Source organism: Prionailurus bengalensis, chromosome A1 (genome assembly GCF_016509475.1).
Source record: "Prionailurus bengalensis isolate Pbe53 chromosome A1, Fcat_Pben_1.1_paternal_pri, whole genome shotgun sequence".
In the NCBI taxonomy this organism is placed as follows: Eukaryota; Metazoa; Chordata; class Mammalia; order Carnivora; family Felidae; genus Prionailurus; species Prionailurus bengalensis.
The window spans coordinates 173147334-173171403 of record NC_057343.1 but is presented as its reverse complement, the minus strand read 5'-3'; the positions used below and the strand labels follow the sequence as shown (position 1 = coordinate 173171403).

The 24070-nt window shown below is 35.0% G+C and overlaps 1 protein-coding gene across 13 annotated transcripts in view; it reads right to left on the bottom strand.

The window, feature by feature from the left end:
• The window catches only part of APC (APC regulator of WNT signaling pathway), a 149520-nt gene that overhangs the window by 66603 nt on the left and 58847 nt on the right, over positions 1–24070 (bottom strand). For 8 of the 13 annotated variants that reach the window (XM_043595387.1, XM_043595418.1, XM_043595451.1 and 5 more), the window contains exon 2: positions 828–912. In XM_043595387.1, coding sequence (XP_043451322.1) covers positions 828–912 — 85 coding nt within the window. Of the gene's footprint in view, positions 1–827; positions 913–10918; positions 11072–24070 lie in introns of all 13 variants that reach the window. The other 5 variants (XM_043595400.1, XM_043595433.1, XM_043595461.1 and 2 more) reach the window with 1 other exon arrangement.

Here is a 24070-nt window from a genome sequence, read left to right as displayed (position 1 = left end):
ACAGAGAAAATCCTTATCACAAATGCTGATGCTCCTAGATATTCGCTGACTGCTAGTTCCAGATATAAATGCAATATATACAAATATCAAGTCTTAAAAAAAAAAAAGTGTTCACTGCAACTCTAAATTTGTAACAGAGGAAGGCACAAACACACATGACTGAATAAACAATTATTAAGAAACTGAATGACTAAACTGTCCCTCCAAAGTCAGCTTGAATCAGGGGGAAAAGGAGTGTGTTAAAGGAAAATCAGACAAAGTATCTTTCCTCAGATTCCTGCTAAATAATAATATATTTTAGGACCCAAAGGTAATTTCTCAGCCAAGTTTCAATTATCATTAAGCACTTTACCTGTTTTGGTATTTGAATTTTTAAGCAACAAAATGAGAAAGATACTCTTTTAAAATTCTACTAAAAATGGCATATAATCAGCTTCTATATGTGACAAGACAAAGCATTTCTATCCTGGATGGAACAGAGAAGGGCATTTATTCCTTCAAGTAAAGAAATAAGCCCAGTCTGTCCCATACAGCTTACTAAAGGCCTATTTAGTGACTGGCATAATAGAAATGAGCTTTAAAAAGAGCTGAAAAATAATCAAATAAGAAATCTAAAATAATTTATTCAAAGCCAGTTAAATGTCTAACTGAAGGAATGACAAAGAGACATTTTATGTATTTATATTTTAACAACTAACCCTAATAGATAAGGCTGTTATACCAAGAAAACTGAAACCAACGCTCAAGGGAAGCTGTATTTGGATATATACACCTAAAGTTGACAACTGGAGCTTAAAAATTACTTTAAAATACTTAAAAAAATCTACCTTTGAGACGCTCTAATAAATCAATCTGTCCAGAAGAAGCCATAGCTTCATCTTCAATACTTCCTTGTAGCTGTTTAAGTACTTCCTGTAAAAAAGAACACAATATATTAACATGACAAAATTCTAAATAATTTCTTGAAGATATGCTTCTAAGTTTCCTGGCGTTTAGGTAGGCTAGGGAAAAAAGTTATTTCAGACCAATGTGAAAATGTATCTTAAGCTGTAAAGCACTCTACATATATTACCTATTATTAATTATGAATAATAAATTATATCTCAATAACAACAGTGATATTTGGAGTGATAACAGAGATTATGGGGAGTCTCTATGCAAGATACTATATGGAACAGTTAAGATACATTATCTCTAACTTTTAAAACAATACAAGGTGAATTATTTTCATTTTTCAGATGGGTCAAGCAAGACTCAAAAGTCCTGCCCAAGCTGCAAAAGCAAAAGCTGCAAAAGCAAAAAAAAAATATGTTTAGAATCCATGTCTCTGAAGCCTGCAACATGACCATGAAAAACACCAAATTAACAATTATAATATGCTGTCTTATTTAACACCCTAACAAATATTCAAGTTTCTATATACCATATTTAAATATATTCTAGCATACTAATTTACATTCACCCAATAATGAAATGACTATATTCTTGCTTACTGCCTCCTGACTTTTGAAGCAATTTCTTTCCCATCTAAGTTCTTCTCTTGATAAATTTTCCTCAAAGAATGCTGGAAATTGTCATTTTCTACCAATTTTTTCTGCATGTTCCTTAATTATAATTTATATTGTATTTTTCATATTCCGGGGCATTCCATTCAAGTTCCCAGCAAAGTCTTGTTGACCAATTAGGTTTCCAAACACAGGACAATGTTCTTGAACATGTATGACCTTGTAACTATGGGCAGTATTCCCCAAAATGAAAATGATCCATAAACAGATTGGAAAGGAAATCTGTCAAAAAGTGAATGCAGCAAAAACACTTTACTGGTTTACCTTGACAGTGACATTATCAACATTAAAAAAAGAGTCCCTATGTTAACAAGAAATAGCCTGGGGACTTACAATCTGACCTTCAAATAACCACATTGGTGGTTGAAAGGAACATGGAGGTGATAGATACTCACGTTCAAATTACTAAGGCCAAAATGTATCACATCTGTGGGACAGGAACAAATGTGTATAGTGATGTGATACTTGAATGAATACTCTAAAATGTCTGCTATAAACTTCAGGACACCATCCCTTCCATAAGGTTTGAGAACTATCATTCTAGGCTATCTGTGTTTCTCAGGATCCCGATTCTCCTTCCATCCAGGGCTACTACTTGTAGTGCTTCAAATGGCCCTTTAATGAGTATTTCTTATACTCCCCAGCCTCACAATTCAACAACTATCCTTCTGCAGGTAACTTCAAATCATATGTCTCTAATCAATTGCAAACTTCAGATTCACTTTCCCAATTTGACTGATAGACACCTTATATCTGGATGATATATGTGTCCAGAACTATCATTTTGTGCTACTACAACCTGTTCTCTACCTTGTATCCTCTTAATTAAATGTAAACGGCCTTTTCTTCCTTTTAGGCTTAGTCCTTAGCATCATCTCCTTCATATCACCAATCGGTTATCAAATTCTGTCTTCAACCTCTAGTATCTCTTAGAACCATCTCTTTTCTATTCTTACTGTCATTATCCTGGTTATTAACCCCCCCAAAGCTATTAAATAATCTCCTATGTAGTCCTACCATGCATAGAACTATCAGACTAAGCCTTTTAAAGCATAGTTCTGATCAGGCCTCCATACAAGATTCTTCTCCACAGTCTACAGGTGTGGGTCTGAAATTTCAGTATGGATCAGAATCACCTGATAAGCCTATTGCACCACAGACTGCTCATTCAGTAAGCCTGGGATACAGGCTGTAAATCCTCATTTTCAACAAGTTCCCAGGTGATGCTGATGCTGAAAACAATTATCAAGATGTTAACAGTGGTATTCTAAGAAGCTGGAATTACAAGCAATTTTTTCATTTTTTTGTTTTGTAATTTTTAAACAATGAGTATTAAAAAAATACTGTTTGGGGCGCCTGGGTGGCGCAGTCGGTTAAGCGTCCGACTTCAGCCAGGTCACGATCTCGCGGTCCGGGAGTTCGAGCCCCGCGTCAGGCTTTGGGCTGATGGCTCAGAGCCTGGAGCCTGTTTCCGATTCTGTGTCTCCCTCTCTCTCTGCCCCTCCCCTGTTCATGCTCTGTCTCTCTCTCCCAAAAAAAATAAATAAATGTTGAAAAAAAATTAAAAAAAAATACTGTTTTTAGAAAAGGTATAAAGATGAAAAAGTCCAAAAACAACAACTAAAAGAAATCCTTGGCATATCATAGGACATATGGCTAACTTTTCAAAATTAAATAAGCAAAAAACTTAAAATCAAAATCAAATTACAAGGCCATGTAAACTTGGATATCCAACAATAAAAATTAATTAAACTTATGGCAATTAGCCATGTAATGGAATACTATGCAACTACAGCAATATTAAAACTATTGATATGAAAAGACTACGATGATACACAAAATTAAAAACAATTTTTAAAAAATTCATTTTTGAGAGAGACAGAGTGTGAGCGGGGAAGGGGCAGAGAGAGGGAGAAACCGAATCCAAAGCAGGCTCTAAGCTCTGAGCTGTCAGCAAAGAACTCGACATGGGGCTTGAACCCAAAAACCGCAAGATCATGACCTGAGCCGAAGTCGGACACTTAACCAACTGAGCCACTCAGGTGCCCCAGTACATACAATTTTTAAGAAGCATGCTGCAAAATATAATCCCATCAAATGCATGCCTGCATATAATGTGCAGAGAGGAAAATCTATACACTGTCAAAGGTTATCTGATTTAAAAAAGAATTTTTAATGGGTGATTTTGATATCTTTTTACTGGTCTCTATTGCTTAATTTTTAAAAATATTGACATATGCACAATTTGTAACAAGAGCTTTTTCAAAAAGTTTCTGTACATATGGTTAGAAATCTATTGAGGGGCACCTGGGTGGCTTAGTTGGTTAAGCGTCTGACCAGCTCAGGTCATGATCTCATAGTTCGTGAGTTCAAGTCCACATCAGGCTCTGTACTGACAGCACAGAGCCTGCTTCCAAGCTTCTGTCTCCCTCTCTCTCTCTGCCCTTCCCTTACTTGCTCACTCTCTCTCAAAAATAAAGAAACATTAAAAAAAAAATCTATTGATAAAAACTGTAACCATAGAGGTAAATAAAATTGTTGAAATTTAAGGTTTAAAAAAGTTTTGAGACTTTCAATTAGTTTAGCATGTTTGTGCACTTCATATAAATGGACTCATACAACATATAATCTTTTGTGTCTCATGTTTTTTGCTCACCAAACATTTATGAGATTCATCCATGCTATTACATGTATTAATTCACAGTTTTTCAATGCTGTACAGTAGTCCATTGTATGAATAAACCCAAGTGGATTTATCCTTTATCCTCCTAGTGGGCATTTGGGTTGTTACTTGTTTGGAGGCTATTATGAAGAATGCTACTATGCACATTCTTGCATGTATCTTTTAGTGAACACATGCAGTCACTTCTCGAGTACATATCTGGGAGTTAAAATGCTAAGTCATAGGATTTAACTTTAAAAGAACTGTCTGTTTTCCAACCTGGCTGTACTATTTTATACTCCTACCACCAATGTATGAGCATCCTGATGTTCCACTGTATGCATGACCAGTCTTTTTAATTTTAGTGATTTGAGTGGAGTGAAATGATATCTGCATTTCCCTGATGATAAGGGATGTTGAACCCCCTTTCATGTGCTTACTGGCCATTTATCTCTCTTTTTGAATTGTCTTTTCAAACTTTTGGCCATATTCTTTAAATTGGATTTTTTTTTTTTTTTTTTGGTTACTGGTTTGCAAAAATTCTTTATCTATCCATACTGAGTTCTTCATTAGATATATGTATTGTAAATATTTTCTTGTAATCCATGGCTTGCCTTTTCATTTTAATGAAGTTTTTTGAAAAGATTTTAATTTTAGTTTTTAATTTGATGGAGTCTATTTTATACCTTTTTTTTTGTTTAGTCCTTTATGTGTCCTGACAAATCTTGCCTACCCAACGTCAAAGATACTGTCCTATATTTTCTTCTAAAAACATTAACAGAAGTTCTTGGTTTTAAGGGATTATGTTTTTCTTTTATGGTTAGTGCTTTGTCATTCTATTTAAGAAATCTTTGCCTACTTTATTATTTAAAAAAAAAATTTTTTTTTACATTTATTTTTGAGACACAGAGAGAGACAGAGCACAAGTGGGGGAGGGGCAGAGATGGAAGAAGACACAGAATTCGAAGCAGGCTCCAGGCTCCAAGCTGTCAGCACAGAGCCCGATGCGGGGATCAAACTCAGGAACCGTGAGATCATGACTGGAGCCAAAGGTAGATGCTTAACCGACTGAGCCACCCAGGCGCCCCAAAATCTTTGTCTACTTTAAAAACATGAAGCTGTTCCCTATGTTTCCTTCTGGAAGCCACTATTTTGTCTTTCACAAAGACAAAGGTCTATAATCCAACTTGAATTAATTTTTGCATATGATAAGAGGTAAGGCTCTGAACTCTTTACTTTTTTCTTTATACAAATATTTAATTGCCCCTGAACCACTTGTTGAAAAGACCACCCTTGCCCCAATGAAGTGCAGGGGTGCCTTGGTCATAAATCAAGTGACCAAATATGTATGGCTATTTTTCTCAACTCTATTTCTGCTAGTCTACTAGTCTAATCAATTATCACATGTCTTTGTAACTTTGCAACTTTACACTAATTCTCAGCAACTATCTCTTTAAATACTACTTTCACTCCATTCTCTTCCCCTGTCCCTTCTGGCTCCTCTTCAATTATATTTGCCTGTATCTATCTGTGTCCTTCATAACTCTTACATAAAGTTTTTTATTCACATTTTTTTATTTTTCTGTGCTTTAATTTGGGTATTTCCTATTGACCTTTTTACATGTTCACTAATTCTGTCTTCTCACTAGTTCATTAATTCTGTGTTTACATGCCCAATCCAGTAAGTTATTAGTAAAACTATTTCTCAGTTCTAGAATAACTTTTTAATTATAGATTACAATTCTTTGTCTAAATTTTCTGACTTTTCATCCACTTTACCCATCTTTTCTTTTTCTCAAGACATTTACAATAATTACATTAAAGTCTTTCCTAATTCCAACATCTGGATCACCTTTGGATTTGCTTCTATTAACTATCTGTTCTCTTCATTTATCATTTTCGTTTCCTGCATTTCTTGTAACTTTTAACTGTATGCCAATCGTTGTATACAAGAACAAGAGAGACTTAAGACATATTTTCTCTTAGCATTTGCGTTTTCCACTACTGGAGTCTGATCTCCAATCAGGAACTAAAAATGGGCCGCAGGTGCAGTTCAAGCAAAATTTACATCAATTTGATTTGCCAAGTTCTGTAAATGTGTCTCTCCCCTAAATTTAGACTGAAAATAATATAGGTTTCTGTCTCCTTAGCCCTTAGCCTCCTTCCCTATAGAGCTCCCAAATCTGACATTTATCTTAAAAGAAAAACTAGCCATATTTGATACAGGGCCTACCTACCTTAAGTCTGTGTCTCTCAAGCATTTCAAGATTAAAGAATATTCACTTTGCTTTTCTTTTTTTTTAATTTTTTTTTTCAACATTTATTTATTTTTGGGACAGAGAGAGACAGAGCATGAACGGGGGAGGGGCAGAGAGAGAGGGAGACACAGAATCAGAAACAGGCTCCAGGCTCTGAGCCATCAGCCCAGAGCCCGACGCGGGGCTCGAACTCACGGACCTCGAGATCGTGACCTGGCTGAAGTCGGACGCTTAACCGACTGCGCCACCCAGGCGCCCCTCACTTTGCTTTTCTAGCTCAGCCTTATTCTCAGGTGGTACCTGACTCCTTAGCCCTAAAAGTTCTGTCCCTTGGACGCAGTGAGCTTAGGTCTTTAGTCTGCTCCACAAAGTAAAAATCTGGCAAATGTCTTGTGAAGGAGACCTCCTGTGTGAAAATAATGTGTCCTTCTCACAGCAGGACTTTGCCTCCCAATATTCAGCTTTCCTAGTCCATCCCCAGCATCCTTCACAAGACTCAGCCAATGCCATTGGGGAAAATTAGCCATGCATTTGGAGCTCCTCTATATGTCAATACTTCACATCTGCCCACGTTTGTCAAGAGTTGTGACAGTTTCTTTCCTCCAATGGAGTCCTGCTTGTGCCAGTAATTAACAGCAGTCTGTATTCAGAATCAGTAAATATCCATGGGGAAGAAAATCACCAGTGATCTCTGCTCTAGAAAGAGATCTTTCCTCTTACGAATTTTAGTTAATATACCCCTTGATGACTCCACAGTTCTCCAAGGTCTTTTAAAGTATGATTTTTGTATTTTATCCAGTGTTTCTTAGTTGTTGGAGTAGGAATGACCGCCTGGAGCTGAGTACTGCATACAACCTTACGGAAGTAGTTCTCAATTTCAAAGACTTAAAAAACAAAACAAAAAAAAACAAAAATGTAACACAACTGCAGAGCAATTCTAAATATTTCAGAAAATGTTTTGAGAAATGGCAGTTTTTACAATTAATATGTATTTTGAAGGAGAGAATACTCATTTGCATTTATAAGTCTTGGAAATTTGGTTTTAAAAATTATTTATATTATATAACCACACATTATTTTTAAAAACATTTTAAGATTTTGGAAACATTAAAGGATTATTTATTAGAGGTGAAATGTTCTATGGTGATATAAGTGAAAAGAAAATATTTATCAATGAGCAACTATGCCATTTCAGGGAGGTTGTTACTTGACCTACTTCTGTTTCTGTCACTATCTCAGTTATATATTCTTTTCATTAACCAAATATATTTAATAATTAAATCTTCCAATTAAGTTATGAAATGTGTCAATCTGAGTTTTTATTTCTAATTCTTTCTTATACTCTGAAAATAAGATACTCTACATGTATGTGATTTTGAAGTTCTACAACAATTTATAAAATTTCATTCTGACAAAATACAACAAAGATATAAATGGTTCATTAATAATTTACCTACAGATAATTTTTCTATACCATGATATCTCTCAGTTTAAAGGCTTCACATCTCTACATGACCATGTTTATCTTGCTGCTATGCTCAGCATTTTATTTTTTAAATTACTATTATTTTTTTTTTTAGAGTGAGAGACATAAACTGAGCAGGGAAGAGACAGCAGGCTCCATGCTGTGTGGAGCCAGATGCAGGGCTCGATCCCACAACCCTGGGATCATGACCTGAGCCAAAATCAAGAGTCAGACGCTCAACGGACTGAGCCACCCAGCTACCCCTATGCTCAGCATTTTAAAGTAAATCAAGTTGACTGAGTTCTAACCCTGGAATAAAAAATACAGTACATAATTTCTTTTAAATTTAGCTACAATTTCTGTATTTATCTGTTTCCAGGTCATCTAAATCCCATGAAATATCTATTTTATTTTGCCATTTTATTTTATTTTTTTACAGAAAATGTCAAATATCTACACAAGTATGGAGAACATTATAGCAAACTCCCATGTATCCTCACATTCTGCCTTGATAATTATAAACTTATGATCTTGTTTCATCTATATCCATACCCACTTCCTCTATTCCCCTCCCTGACTCAAACTGATTTGGAAAACAAATCTCAGGCATCATATTATTTCTTCTATAAATAATTCAGTACATATATTTAAACAGGGATTCTTTCTAAACCATAATGCCATCATTACACCTAAAAAATAAGCTTTTCTTTAATGTTTTCAAATATATAGTCAGGGTTCACATTTCTCTAACTATTGTACACATATTTCCCTGTCACACACACACACACAAATATTTTTGTAGCTTATATGTATCAATGCCTTGTAATCAACAGCAAATAGTATTCTTTTTGCCACTAGATGGTACTACCGTGTAAATTTCAGAAATACTTAAATTATCTAGTTGAAGACCCACCTTGCCTTTCTTTGGGGTAACCAGGTTAATGAACAGGAAACATGATTCAAGATTATATATATAATCTATTCCAAAGAATAATTAATAAGTGATTTTGAGATAAATAACTACTGTTTTGGATTAACTTTAATCCAATGTAGGAAGTGCCAGTGTTTCCCAGAGTCTTTTCACAAATCAATACTCCAAGACAAAACAAATGGTCATAGTTCATGCTTTTGAACTTAAAGCGTTTCAAGGAGAGTTACATAAATAATTTCATTATAGGGTTGTAACTGCTTTGATACCATATGTCCAATCCTAAAGAAATATGTGGACGTCTTTGCAAAGATGTCTGCAGAAGCACTTGCTGAGTAATAATCAATTCATGGTTGAATTCAGACATACGTTAAGTGTTCATTATTCATGATGTATAATATTGTACCGCATGGATAAGTGGTCAACCTGAAATTCCACTGTAGAAATTTAAGGGTCTGACTTGTATTGTTACTCTGAGACATTCTACTTCAGCATGGAGATGGGTGTAAGGGTAGGTTAAAATGTCTCCCAAAAGTTAATTCTGAATTTGCTCAAATACTTAAGCAAAAAGTTAAAAGGGATGTCAAAATTATGTACTATAAAGGTCTAGACAGACCTGCCAAGAGGAGTTCTTTGCAAAATATACTTCCCAAAGTAGATGAAAGAGTAGTCCTGTAGGGAACTTTAATTCTGTATCTTCAAACTTTTAAAACCACATGCCATGTACAATAATTTTAGATATATTGTGTTGATCAGTGTTAAAATAGCAAACTATTCTTTTTTAACCCATTAGATAACTGATTTGGCTGTTTTTAAGGTCACAGTTCGTGGTGAGGAAACATGTTTATTTAAAGTTTACCTTATGTCCAAAAGGACTGGAAGTAGGTATCTTACAGATCTATCATTACTGAAGACAGTTTTAGCCACAGAAATAGGTAATTAGAATAAAAAAGATTTATGGATAGACAGAATTATACATATGAGTAAAAGGTTGAACTGTTATGATTTGACTATAAAGGGTAAGAGAGGAGCAAACTAGTTCAGCGATGTACAGAAGCTTGAAGAATAAGGGAGACCTCAAAATGCATAGAAAAAGAATTAGAAGAAAATAGGAAATGAATAAGAGTAGTGGACAGATAGGAAGAACAGGGTCAGGCACCCGGATGCTAAAATAGCCAAGAGGCAGAAACAACACAAAGCAGGAAGAGTTTTTAAAAGAGAAAGAGGTTAACAGTTTTGTTGATGATCTCCAAATTTATAAAGTTATTAAGTTCAGTGAGAAGATAATCTGCCTAAGTAACTGGAAATTAAAATAGCTAAAATTTTAACCTCAATTATTCTGAAATTAGAACATAACTTCCCCACTACAAACTGAGTATTTTATAACTTTTCTTGGAGGTTATCACAACTTTTCAATGCTATTTGGCAAACCAATTTCAGGACTTGAAAGAGTCATGGAAAGCATCTAGGCTAGTGTGATGCCTGTACTTTCCAAATAAGGCACCTTAAGTCCAGAAGCGTTTCTAAAGGTGATACAACTTGACTTGTGGCAAAAAAAAAGGAATAGGACCAGGTATTGACTCTCAGTTCTGGACTTTTCCCATTAGGGAATTCCATTTTTCTTGATCATTTATCACTATAGCACTTAAGTGGAGACAAGATCTGGACAGCTGGGGAGGAAGACTATCTTTAATAATTAAGGTACACTCTAAAGTTGTGAGACTAGTTTCTATGAATTACACAGAACACCCAGCCTCAGTATAGTGATGCTAAAGCTGGTCTCTTATTTTTAAGCTTAAAAACAACTAAGAACTAACTAGTAATTGGGGTTTTACGATTATTTTCTCTACATGATTCGCTGGATTAATTTAATACATTTTGGTCAAAACATACATGTTAACTTTTGCAGGAAGGAGTTTACATATTACTGCTGAACTTAAAATACACGTTTAAGTAAGCAAAGTATCTAACCCCAAGTTTACAGGAGGGAATACTGAATAAAAATGGATAAACTACAATTAAAAGTCACAGTCTTGATACCTTCATATTAGATGCCTCAGTTTCCAGTTTTGTAAGATGATTGGAATTATCTTCTAGCTCTTGTCGAAGATTTGAGTTCTCCATCTTCAGTGCCTCAACTTGCTTTAACAACTGATCATATGAAGCTGCAGCCATCCTTGGCTACCCTTGGACCTATAAGGTTAAAAAGGATTTTGAAATTCACTACTAAAAAAATCATGGCTGCTTGTTTATAAAGAAAGGGATTAAGAAACAAAACTCTGGAGACATTTAATAAGAACTGTGTTAATTAGCAGTAATGGTTTCAAACCAATATTGTTCAAGCAGCATCTTTCTAAGAGGATGAAACACTGGAGTCTTAGCTGAAGACAAGGAGGAATAAAATAGAAGAGAACCTCAGTAGTGTTTGATTACATTTGCCTTTTCACAGGTGGATGAGATTTCTGTCAGGTTAGGACTTTCTTCAAGTTTTCAAAGATACTTTAACTGGTCTTACAGGCAAAACTTATGTAATGAAGTATAAGCATTGATAAGAAATTTATATTGGTAACGTTATTTATGGATTTTGTCCAATAGCTACATAACTTTAAAGTCAGAGTGAATTAATGAGATTAGGTATTACATTTTGTCACTTTGATAGAAGGACAGTCTTAAGTATCATCCATGGGGAAGTAGTTAGTTCTGAACTTTCAAGAAGGCCTCATTAAAAAGGTAGCCACTTAACAGAATGAATACAAAGGACAGCCCTAGATTGAGAACTCAAATCTTTTTGATAGGAAGATGAAAAATAAGAATTACTAATACAAAGTTCTATTACATGTATTAAAAAAGATGAATATAATAGGCCATGCTATAGCATATGTGGTCTTTGGACCCACTGTGCTCAGAATGAGGCCAAAAGACATTTAAAGAAAATTGATGATTTTGGAAGTAGAAATTGTCAAAGAGAAGTGAGGTAGACTGGCAATTAATTACATCACTTTGAAAGAAGAAGGAAGAAAAGAAAGACATGGAAGATAGCTAGGTAGTAAGAGATCCTTAGTATGAAGAATTAGAGACTGCTAAGAGTTAGATTAAGACTAACCAAGTTCAGAAGACCCAGATTCTCTTTTTAGTTTAATCCCAAACACAATTTAGAATAAATAAAATTCTGCCTACCTTAATTCTTTTAGAACTAAAAAGTATTACAAAAGTTTGTCTGTAAACGATACTTAAAGATCTTGACATAAGAAGATGCTTCTGTAATAAAATCCACTACACAAATCAAGGCAGCCAGGTTATAACACTAACTAGTCAAGACAATATTGGAGTTCAGCAACTGGAAGGCCCTTAACAAGGAAAAACAAAGGACTCTGATATAGCCATTTCTTTGAGTTAATGATATATTTGGTGCAACCCATTGTCATCTGAGGAGGAAAGTGAGTCGTGGGAGGTGGCCAATCACTGACAAAAATCTTTACGATTGAAAACAATGAGAACTAGATTTGTATTTGGAGACCCAGGTCTTAATTTCAGGCTTGGTCATGGTTTAATCTTTGTCCCTGCATTTTAATTCCTTTCACCATTTGTAAAATGGCTATCTACTACTATCTGCACAAATACAGGGATACTGTTAGTGCTTTCTTCTGCAGCACGTATATTACAGGGATACTGTTAGAATTAAGTAAGAAAAGGCAGGTTGAAAATAAAAGTGCTATGTAAACATATGTTATAAAAAGACACATGTAACATATCTTCCTTAGAAAGACCCAATGTCAATCTGTTTTAAGCTTCTGTCCTGTGACCAAGGGACAAAAGGTAAAGAAGTAATTCAGCCACTTGAAAAGTACAGAGACATCTCTAAAATGAAAGAGAAACTCATGGGTATGATCATTAATCTGCTTTACATCATCCCATTAACAAGCGGGTCTGAAAATATATTAAAAACCATGTAGCAGAAGTGAGGAACTGACAGAATTTAATAATGCAAGCCCTGAAATTCTTTATTTCAAGTAACATTTTAACAGGCAACTTTGCACTAAAATAATAAAATATTAAAGGTAACTAACACTGGAAAGAGACAGGTATACACAGGTATGTGAAGACATGGAGACCTCACACAATCACAGAAAGAGCCAGTTGGGCAAAATGAGCATAGACGAAGCGTTCTTTACTGAAGGGAAAAAATTCAACCCATCATATGGATAATTAAAACATTTGAACACTTTTCCCCCCTTCCAGAATCACAATCATAATTTGATAGGAACAAGAAGATGTTTCATGGAGTAATACTCCCTTGTATTCTTTTAAATAGTTGCAACCATTCTTCCCTAAGTTAAAACTGCTTGATGCAAAATTTGAGAAATCATAAATTTACTTTAGAACACCTTTTATAGAATCATTAGAATTACATGCCAAATAGATCTTAATTGCAAGTTACTCAACAACATTAAAAAACTGAAAATTTAGCTCATGAAATTAATAAAACCTCTGAATCTTTCACTTTAATGAGAGTATGAAAAACAAACTTAGAAGTATCTGAAGAAATTAACGCAAGGAGGAAGAAAAGTTGCAGGCTGGTAAGATATTCAATTAGAATTAAATTTGGAGTTATCATTATTACTAATGTAAGAAGTCTGGAATCATTTTTTTTTTAAATCAGTGAAACTGTTTTTATTGTTTTGTTTTGATGGATTAAAAAATATGTATTTGCTAGCACTTTTAGGTGGTAATAAGAGGAAAATACTAACAGAAAGAGAACAAAGCAAAAGAATCCTAAAAGACTACTTTGCTCAACTGTATGCAAATAAACTTGAAAACTTAAATAGGTAATTTTCTAGAAAATGTAATCAATCAAAACTAACAGCAAAGAGAAAGAAAATCTAAAATTTATAATAAAAATCACTATCAGAAAATCGACATCATTGAACATACTAATAGATCTACACAGAAAACAAAATATGATCCTGGCAAAGGTGATGAAAAGATGTTCTACAAATACAATGCCCGTTCTTGGTTGAGCATACTGAATGTAAAAGGACTCTTCTTTAACATGACATCAGCCCCAAAGCCAGCACCATATTTAATGTGAAAACAGTGGATCTATTTCCAAAGTCAGGGAAGCCCATTTTTACCCCTATGTTACTCACTGCACTAGAGTAATGAAGTTAAAAGGAATAAAATTGGCAGATGAAATAATTATATACCTAGAATATCCCAAAGAATCAACTAAATATTACTATAAGGTAACTGAGGTATTTAGCATAGTCCAAAACATACAGAAATCTTTCCTTTTTATGTGCAAAGAGAAATCAGAGAGAAGATGAAATGGAAGGAAAAGTCCCTATTTCTAATTTTTAGGAGTATAAAATACTTAGGCATAAAGTAAACAAAGAGTCAAAACATATATGAGGAAATATAAACACACCTTGTTCATGTACATAAAGATTCAGTATCATGAAGATGTCATTTCCCCCAACTTAATTTATAAATCTTATACAGTCCCAGTAAAAATGCTACATAAGGTTTGTTTTCATTTGTTTTCTGTAGCTAGACATTTGGAAAAATAAGCAAAAAAGGGAAAATATGAAAAAAGAGAAGGACTAGAACTACCACATATTAAAATATTGTACAAAGCCTTTATAAATAAAAAAAAGTATATAGTTAACTACATTGTACCAATACGTTCATTTTTTAGTCCTGATACTTGTACTGTGAATATGTAAGATGTTAACATTATGGGAAGCTGGGAAGTTGAGTGAAGGGTATACAGGAAATTACTATACTATTTTTCCAACTCTTTTAAGTCCAAAGTCATTTTTGGGGGTGCCTGGGTGGCTCAGTTGGTTGGGCACCCGACTTTGGCTCAGGTCATGGTCTCACAGGTTGGGGTTCAAGCCCTGTGTCAGGCTCCATGCTGACAGCTCAGAGCCTGCCTGCTTCAGATTCTGTGTCTCTGTCTCTGTCTCTGTCTCTGTCTCTGTCTCTGTCTCTCTCTCTGCCTCTCCCCAGCTCGTGCTCTCTCTCAAAAATAAATAACCTTATTTTAAAAAGTTTTTAAAAAAGTTTTTAAAACTTAGGATATCATCATTTGAATAGGTCAACCATGGGAACACACACACACACACACACACACACACACACACACACACAAATCCATAAGTAAATACATGTAAATTTAGTCATAATGAAGGTAGCATTTCAAATACATGTGAAAAGTTGGGCTTTAAATATGGGCACTGGGCAAAAGGACAGCCATAAGAAAATAGATAAAATCGCATCTACTACTCATATTACACACTAATATGAATCGGAGAAGGAACAGAGATTTAAATGTTTAAGAACATTATATTGCACTTAAATTATGGAAACAGTTTGTTTTTTAATTAAAGATATTTAAATGGAATACACCCTCTTTTGGAGTTCTCTGATGATGTCTGTAGAGTAGGAGTAAAAGATCAGGTATGTTACTTCAAGCAAGTGGGAGTTTTTATTTGGTATGAAAGCATACCTACTTTTAAATAAATAGGATACAACTGTGCAGTGGAATACTACACTGGCATTAAAAAGAATGAAGTTGATGTTAAGAAAAAAAAGGCAACCCCCCCCCCCCAAAACCCCAAAAGAGTGCAGGTCATTGCATCTCATATGGTCCATCCTGTTATATTAAAAGGACTGTGTAAGCATAAAAAATGTCACCGAAAGGATATACAAAAATACAGTTATTGTCTCTAGAAAAAAAAAGGTCTGAGGTCTGCTGAGAAGCCTTCTTTGATACCTTTTAGTAGAGTTTGAAGATTAAAGCAAAAAGTTGGTTCTCTGAAAAGGCTAAATATGATTAGACAGAGAGAAGAGACCAAATACAGAATATGAATAAAATTTGGAAGGGCGTTGCTGATTTAAGAAGAAATAGAAAACCTTAATAGTTCTATAACTATTGAAAAATTGGAGCAGTAAATATTTTCTCCCTTCTTTTCCCAACACAAAAAAACACCAGATCCAAACAGTTTTACATACACTTTCTACCAAACATTTAAGAAACAAATCATTCCAACTTTATAAAACTTTCCCAGGAATAGAAATAATAGTTAACATGCATTCTATCAGGCCAATACAATTATGATATAAAAGTCAAAGGTAGTGGAAAAATAATTATGGCTAATATTATCATGAATATTAATACAAAAATCCTGAACAAAGTATCAGGAAGCAGGATATATTAGTATACAGTAAAGAAACTATAGCAGAATCAGGCTGGGTTATCCTATGAATCAAAGGATACTTTAACATTATATCATTTATGTGTCATTCACTACATTAAAATATTATATAAGAAAAATCATATGATCATCTCAATAGACAAAAATCATTTGATAAAAGTCATCAGCTATGCAAGAAAAAAAACTCTTAATAAACTGGAAACATAATGGAAGCTGGCAAAAGCTAAACATTTTTAACAGTGAAATGTTAGGGGCATTCTTTTTAAAATGAAGAATAAGATAAGGATGTCTATTATTACCACTTTCATTCAACACAATCCTTAAAGTCCTACTTACTAATTAGCACAGTAAATTTTTTTGAAAGAATAATGATTGGAGAGGCATTAACAAAGGATAAAAATTTTAAATTATGAAAATTTAAGAAGTTTGTCAGATACAAAAATCATTATATTAAAAAAGTTTTGTTTGTTTTAAATATGAAATTTATTGTCAAATTGGTTTCCATACAACACTCAGTGCTCATCCCAAAAGGTGCCCTCCTCAATACCCATCACCCACCCTCCCCTCCCTCCCACCTAAAAAAAAAAGTTTTAATTCCAAGCAGAGTCCTCACCTATTTTTAATTCTTCTTCTTTAAAAAATGTTCTTTTTAAATTTTAGAGAGACAGAGAGAGAGAACACATGAGCAGGGAAGAGGAGCAGAGGAAGAGAGAGAATCTTAAGTAGGCTCCATGCTCAGTGCAGAACCGAGCATGGGGCTCAATCCCACAACCCTGGGGTCATGACCTGAGCGGAAATAAAAAGTCGGACACTCAACTGGCTGAGTCACCCTGGCACCCAATTCTTTTATCTTTATTTAACAACCAATGCAGGTCCTTATCTTCCATTCTACTTCTCTTCCTATTCTCTACTAAGACCCAATAGGTGATGATATTCAGTTTCCTATCTGCTATATTCTTTGCTCAATCCTTCCTTTCCTTGCATTCTGTAAATGCCTACTTACTTTGGCTGGAGTCTATCCAAGCCTATTCCCAGTAAGGACAAGCTCCAAGATGGCCACCAAAATTACCTGAATTGGCAAACATTTTCTGAAAAGGCTTTGTGAGCCCTAAGATTTCTGTCACAATCACCTTTTTGTTTTAACACAAAAGCAGCCACAGATAATACCTAAATAAATGGGCATGACCATGTTCCAATAAAACTTATTTTACAAAGACAATGGCAGTTTGCTGACACCTGGCCCAGAACATGAATTTCCAATTCTGGTATTTAAACACCCCAAGGTAGCCCAGATAATTTCAGGTATTTAAACACCCCAAGGTAGCCCAGATAGTTTCAAAGGCTACTGAAAAATTCTCAAGATTAGTATTTCACTTTTATTTATTTATTTATTTAAAACATTTTTTTTTTCAACGTTTATTTATTTTTGGGACAGAGAGAGACAGAGCATGAATGGGGGAGGGGCAGAGAGAGAGGGAGACACAGAATCGGAAACAGGCTCCAGGCTCTGAGCCATCAGCCCAAAGCCCAACGCGGGGCTCAAACTCACGGACCGCGAGATCGTGACCTGGCTGAAGTCGGACGCTTAACCGACTGCGCCACCCAGGCGCCCCAGTATTTCACTTTTAAATAACAGGAAACAACCTGCTACGCTGGAAACAACAGAGAACTAAGAAGTCTTAAGGTCCTCGATTAATTTTTAGCAATCATTTTTAATTTCCATGATTTCTTCATCTTCCAGAAATTTGCTGCAATCTCTATTTGGTTCCCTCTCACTCTATGGCATTATAAGTACATACCTTAAAAAAAACTTTTTTTTACTATCACTTAAATGGGGTCTTAGGAGAAAGAGGTGATAAATGCCAGTGATTAATTTACTAGCTGGCATGAGAAACTCTATTTTTACTTTAAGGTTTTTAATTCATATAGAATTGCTGTTTTTATATATGGTATGAGTATAGTACTTTATTGTCTCCCATATGGAGAACCAATTATATCAGCACTATTTATTAAATAAAACATTTCCTTTCCACTGAACAGAAATGTTATTTCTTATCATTTGCTAAACTCTCATGTATACTTAGAAGTGTTATTGCATTACATTTCTATTAATTTGAGGCAGATTACATTTCTATGATACTAAATCTAACTTCTCTCTGTCATGAATAATTCAAGTCCTTCAATCAAATTTTCTAGTTTTTTTTCAAGAAACGTTCCTATGCCTTTTCTATCAAATTTATTTGTTTTTTTGTTGTTGTTTTATTTGCTGTGAATAAACACCATTCCATGCCAGATACTGCTAATACCGGTAAGAACTACTGATTTTATTTAATACATATTCCTTATGCACCCACCTTCTCAAATTATCCTATAAATTCTAATAGTTTTTCTTATGTATTTTCTGGGTATAATTATATAAGTTATAAGTAAAGATAATTTTTGTCTCTTCTTTCCCAGTATTTACACATTCCTTATCTTGTTAGCTTGAAACTTCAAAATAACGTTGCATAGTGATCTTATCCCTGATTTTAATAGGAATGGTTTAGTGTTTCACCATTTTATAGTCTTGCTCTTAAGATTTCAGTAAATAATTTTTAGGCATTTTCCTTTTAAGTTTTTATTATTTGATTCATTAATAGTTCACCAGTAAATTATTTCTTCTAGCTTTTCAAGTGGATTACCACAGAGTTGTACATGTTCTCTCATTTAAAAATTTGCCACTTTTCTTATTTGTGCTCTTTTGGTCCTTTGTTTTCTTAATCAGACTTGGTAGTGTTTCATCTGTTTTATTGATCTTTACCAAAAAAATAAACTTTTGGTGTTATATATCCTTTCTACAAGTTTATTACTTTACTCATTTCTGTATTTATCCTTAACTAATTACATTAATTCCAACTGATTTATTTTGTTCTTGTTATTTAAACTGAATATTAATTCATTTATTTCCTTACTCTATTTACATGTTCGTTTATCAATTTCTATCTTAATAATATAAGTACTTAAGGGTATTAATTTTCTTCTCAGTGTAAGCTTGGCTATGTCCCATAGGTTTTAGTATAAAGTGTTTTCCTTTTTATTTCTTGACAATTCATAACTTCAATAGATTTCCTCTTTGATCTAGGGGGAAACTAGATCTTTCTCAATTATTAAGTGTATAAAATGACTTGAGTCATTTTTTTATTGCCACTAACTGATTATTTATTAGACTGGAGACTGTTGCCCTCAAAACTGCTACTATTCAGAATTTTTTAAGGTTTGCCTTGTGGCGAAGAACATGACTAATTTTCAGAAATAACCCACTGAAATTTTAAAAAAGGAAAAAGTGTAAAAAGTTCTATCACTTAAAATCCTTTATATGTGCTTTTCTGTGTATTTGGTATGTGACATTTATAAAGTCTACCATTTATTGCATACTTAAAATACACTATGTAGTACAAGTACCCTACATATATATCTCATTTAATCTTCAAAACTGTAAGGTAGCTATCACTCACCATTTTAGAGTTAAGGGATGGGACTTCAAAATGCTAAATAATTTTCGTAAGAACACAAATCAAGTTGCTAAGCCAGATTTCAAACTCCTGTTTCTAATGCTCATGCTTTTAAAGACCATATAATACTATCTTTATGTGGTTTTCATGACCTGTTATATCGGTTAAGTCTACCAAACTTCCAAACTTATGTTCTACTAGGTCTCAATATAACCCTTCTCAAATCCCTCCTCATTATCCCGTGTAGACTATTTTGTACTTTTGTTCACAATTTGTCTCCTTTTTGAATGTCCCTTCCTTTTTTTCCTCTGCTTTGCAGTATCTCCATCGTTTAAGGCATAGTTCTGTTGCCTTAACATAAAATCTTCCTGTCCTCTCCAGCCAATGAGTCTTTCTGCTGCTGCTGAGTTTTTGATGAGTTTTGTTTTCTCCACCTTTAAGACAAAGTTTATTATTGAACACTTAGACAGATTTTGTTGTTTTTAGGAGAGAGAGAGAGAGAGAGAGCATGAACGGGGGAGAGGGGCAGAGGGAGAGTGACAGAGAATCGTAAGCAGGCTCCATGCTCAGTGCAGAGCTTGATGCGGGGTTCAATCTCAGGACCACAAGATCACGACCTGAGCCAAAATAAGAGTCAGACATTCAACTGACTGAGCCACCCAGCCACCTCTCGAATACTTAGCTTTTGTTAATTCCCAAATGCTTTATTCTGTGACAGCCACAAAAAGACAAATAACAAGCAGGAATAAACTGAAGCAGTGCTTTATCAGCCACAGAGAGCAAGGAAGAGAAAAAGAGGATACAAGTTCAAAGAATGTCTAAGATGACTTTTCCATTAAAATAGTAAGATGATGGGGGCGCCTGGGTGGCTCAGTTGGTTAGATGTCCAACTTTGGCTCGGGTCATGATCTCGCGGTTTGTGATGTCAAGCCCCCTGTCGGGCTCTGTGCGGACAGCTCAGAGCCTGGAGCCTGCTTTGGATTCTGTGTCTCCCTCTCTGTCTGCCCTTCCCCCACTCATGGGCACATGCGTTCTCTCTCTCTGTCTCTCTCTCTCAATAATATATAAACGTTAAAAAAATTTTTTTTAAATAGTAAGATGATGGATTTCTCTCTATGGCTATACAATTGAAATCAACAAACATTTGACAATTTACTATTCACAAGACACCATACAAATATTATATAGAGATTTTGTTAGGTTGAAATGTGTTCTCCAAAAAGATACATTGAATCACAGGTAGGTAGCCCCTAGTATCTCTGAAAAGTGACCTTATTTGGAAGCAGGTCTTTGCACATGTAATCAAGTTAAGATAAGGTCTTAACAGATTAAGGTGAGCCCTGAATCCAATGACTGGTATCCTTAAAACAAGACTAAGTGAAGAGATGGAATCACCAAGACAGAGGGAAAATGCCATGTAACAATGGAGGCAAAAACTGGAGTTTGCTCCAGTGGAGGCAATGGAGGCAAAAACTGGGAGCTGCAAGCAAAGGAATGCCAAAGATTGCCAGCAACCACCAGGAGCTAGGGAGAGAGACACGGAATAGATTCTCCCTTAGTATCTCCAGGAAGGAACCAATCTTGATGACACCTTGATTTCGGATTTCTAGTTTCCAGAACTGTAAAGAAATAGATTTCTACAGTTTTAAGCCGCTAGTCTGTGGTACTCTGTCACAAGAGCCTTATGAGACCAATGCAAGGAGAAAGATAAGTTGAAACATTCCTTATTCTCAAGTATCTTATTATCTAGCAAAGGAGTAATATTCTAGCAGCATGGGTAAATCAGGTGAGTATACAAATGTATCAGATGTTTGTGTACTACCTTACATTCTCTTGGTTGCCTTTAACTTCAGATGTAAACTGACTGTACATTAGCTATACCGGGTATCTTTTGCTTTCTGTCTTAGAGACACCCCAGCATGGGTCCCCGACATTCATGCATGTACAACCGATAAAAGAATGAATGTTTGATGGGGCAATCTTTGACTAAAGGGGAATGGAAGCTAGTATATATACTCTTTTTATGGTTGGATAATTAATTCTATGCGGTTCCTCAGAAAGTCCTAACAGATCAAGCCACCGTTTTCCAAAGTGACAACTGACTTGAGAATCTATACTTATTCTGGCTGTCCCTTTTCACTTAACTCTTTCTAGCCCTCTATTCCTAGAATCACTTCCTAAAAAAAGTACTTCATCCAAGGCCTTGTCTCAAGATTCTGACTTACAGGGGAACCAGGCTAAGATGCAAACTATTTACAATCCGAGGGCAAATACAGGGCTCCTGTGTGGCTCAGGTGGTTGAGTATCTAACTCTTGATTTTGGCTCAGGTCATAACATCATGATCATGATATTGAGAACCTGCATCCGACTCCGTGCTGAGCATGGAGCCTGCGTAAGATTCTCTCTCCCTCTCCCTTTGCCTCCCCCTTCCACGCCTTCTCTCTCTCTCTCTCAAAAAAAAAAAAAAAAATACAAATTTGTATTAAAAAACATTTGATAGAATGCTACGGAAGTAATACCTTGCTGAGAAAATTAGGAAAAACATTGAGAATGCAAAAGCCATTTAAGAAGGGACTTGAAAGATGGCATAAATAGTAACAAACATAAAGGTAAGAGGTTAGTATTTCAGAAAAAGGAACAGCATGATCAAAGTTCAGAGGTTAGAAAAATGATGTATATTTGGGAAAATAGATAGCAATTTAATTTAGCTGAAATCCAGTGTAGAGGAATCAGGGAAAAGAGGGAAGTAAGAGCATAAATATGGTCTGGAACCACATTGTGGTTGGGTGACTTCATACTGTGAGGAAGAAGAGGTTTGGACAGAGTAGCTACAGAAATGGTATGATAACGAGCCTAAAAGGTAGGAGGCCATGTTGCTTTAACGTTTCTATTATAAACCATATCAGAAGTAGGTGATACACTGACATAGATTAAGTGATAATAAAACCAAAAATCTAAAAGTAGTTGGTGGAATATTATTTCAATACTCTTCAATGTTATATTTACCATATGAGTGACATTATACCCTATACTTTAAACAAATCTGGTACTCGAAAATCTGAATTTACCTAAAAAAGTAACCTTCATCCCCAAAAGTATAACTAACTTAAAAACAAAAACTACAAAACTTCAGCTTAAAAAAAAATAAAGAACTGTGTGTATATATGCCTACAGTAGACAGAACAATGGCCCCAAGAAGATGTCCACATCCTAATCCCTGAAACCCATGAACGTGTTACTTTACATAGCTTAAGGGACTTTGATATGATTAAGTTAAGGATCTTGACATGGGGAGATTTTCCTGAATTATATAGCTGGACCTAAGGTAATCACAAGGGCTCTTCTAAGGGGACAGAAGGGTCAGAGTCAGAAAAGCATATGTGACAACAGAAACAAAGGGTCAGAGTCAGAGAGAGATTTAATATGCTGCTGACAATGAAGACAGAAGAAGGGGCTACAAGCCAATAGAGGTGGCCTCTAGAAGCTAGAAAAAAAGGAAATGGATTCTCCCCTGTAGCCTCTGGAAGAAATGCAGTACTGCTGCTATTTTAATTTTGAACCAGTGAAAACCATTTTAGACTTCTGTCCTCTAGGGCTGTAAGATAATAAATGTGTGGTCTCAAACCACCAGATTTGTGGTAATTTGTTACAACAGCAATAAGAAAAAATGCCCTATGATCCAGAGATCCCTCTCCTAGGAATAAATTCATTCCACTGAAATTTCTCATTGGCCATGTAGTTTAAAACATATCTACAATTTCTTTGACCCTATTCCTTCAAAAGGTAGAGCTTAATTTATCTTCCCTTGTGTGAGCTAGACTTAATGACTCACTTCTAATAAAGAAAATATGGTAGCGGTGTGACTTTTGAAACTATGTCTTAGATGGCTTACTTCTTGATCTTTCTTTCTGGGATCAAGGGAAAAAGCCAGCTGCCCTGTCAAGAAGATACTCAAGCTGCTCCATGGAGAGGCCTATGGCAAAGAACTGAGGCCTCTTGCCAAAAGTCAAGAGAAACAGGCTATGTGAGATCCATCTTGGAAGCGGATTCTCCAGTTGAGTCAAACCTTCAGATGACTGTAGCCCTGGCTGACATCTTGACCGAAACTTCATGAGATTGTAAGCCAGACTACACTTTGAATTTCTGCTCCACAGAAACTCTAAAATAATAAATATTTGCTGTTTAAGCCATTAAGATTTGCAGTAACTTTTTATGCAGTATGAAACTAACATAGTCTATAAAGAGTCATGTCGTAGGATGTACAATGTAGCAGTGTGTGTGGTAAAAAGAGATTTGGAAAAAACCTAGGACCCTCCCAGAGGACTAATGATAGATACTACATAACACTATACAGAAGAGTTAGCACAAAAAACTACACAGACATAAAATAAGATATGTAGATCTTAAAAACAGTATTGAATTAAAAATGTTCAAAAATTATGTAAATTAAAAAACAAATTTGGGTACATACCCCAAAGGAATG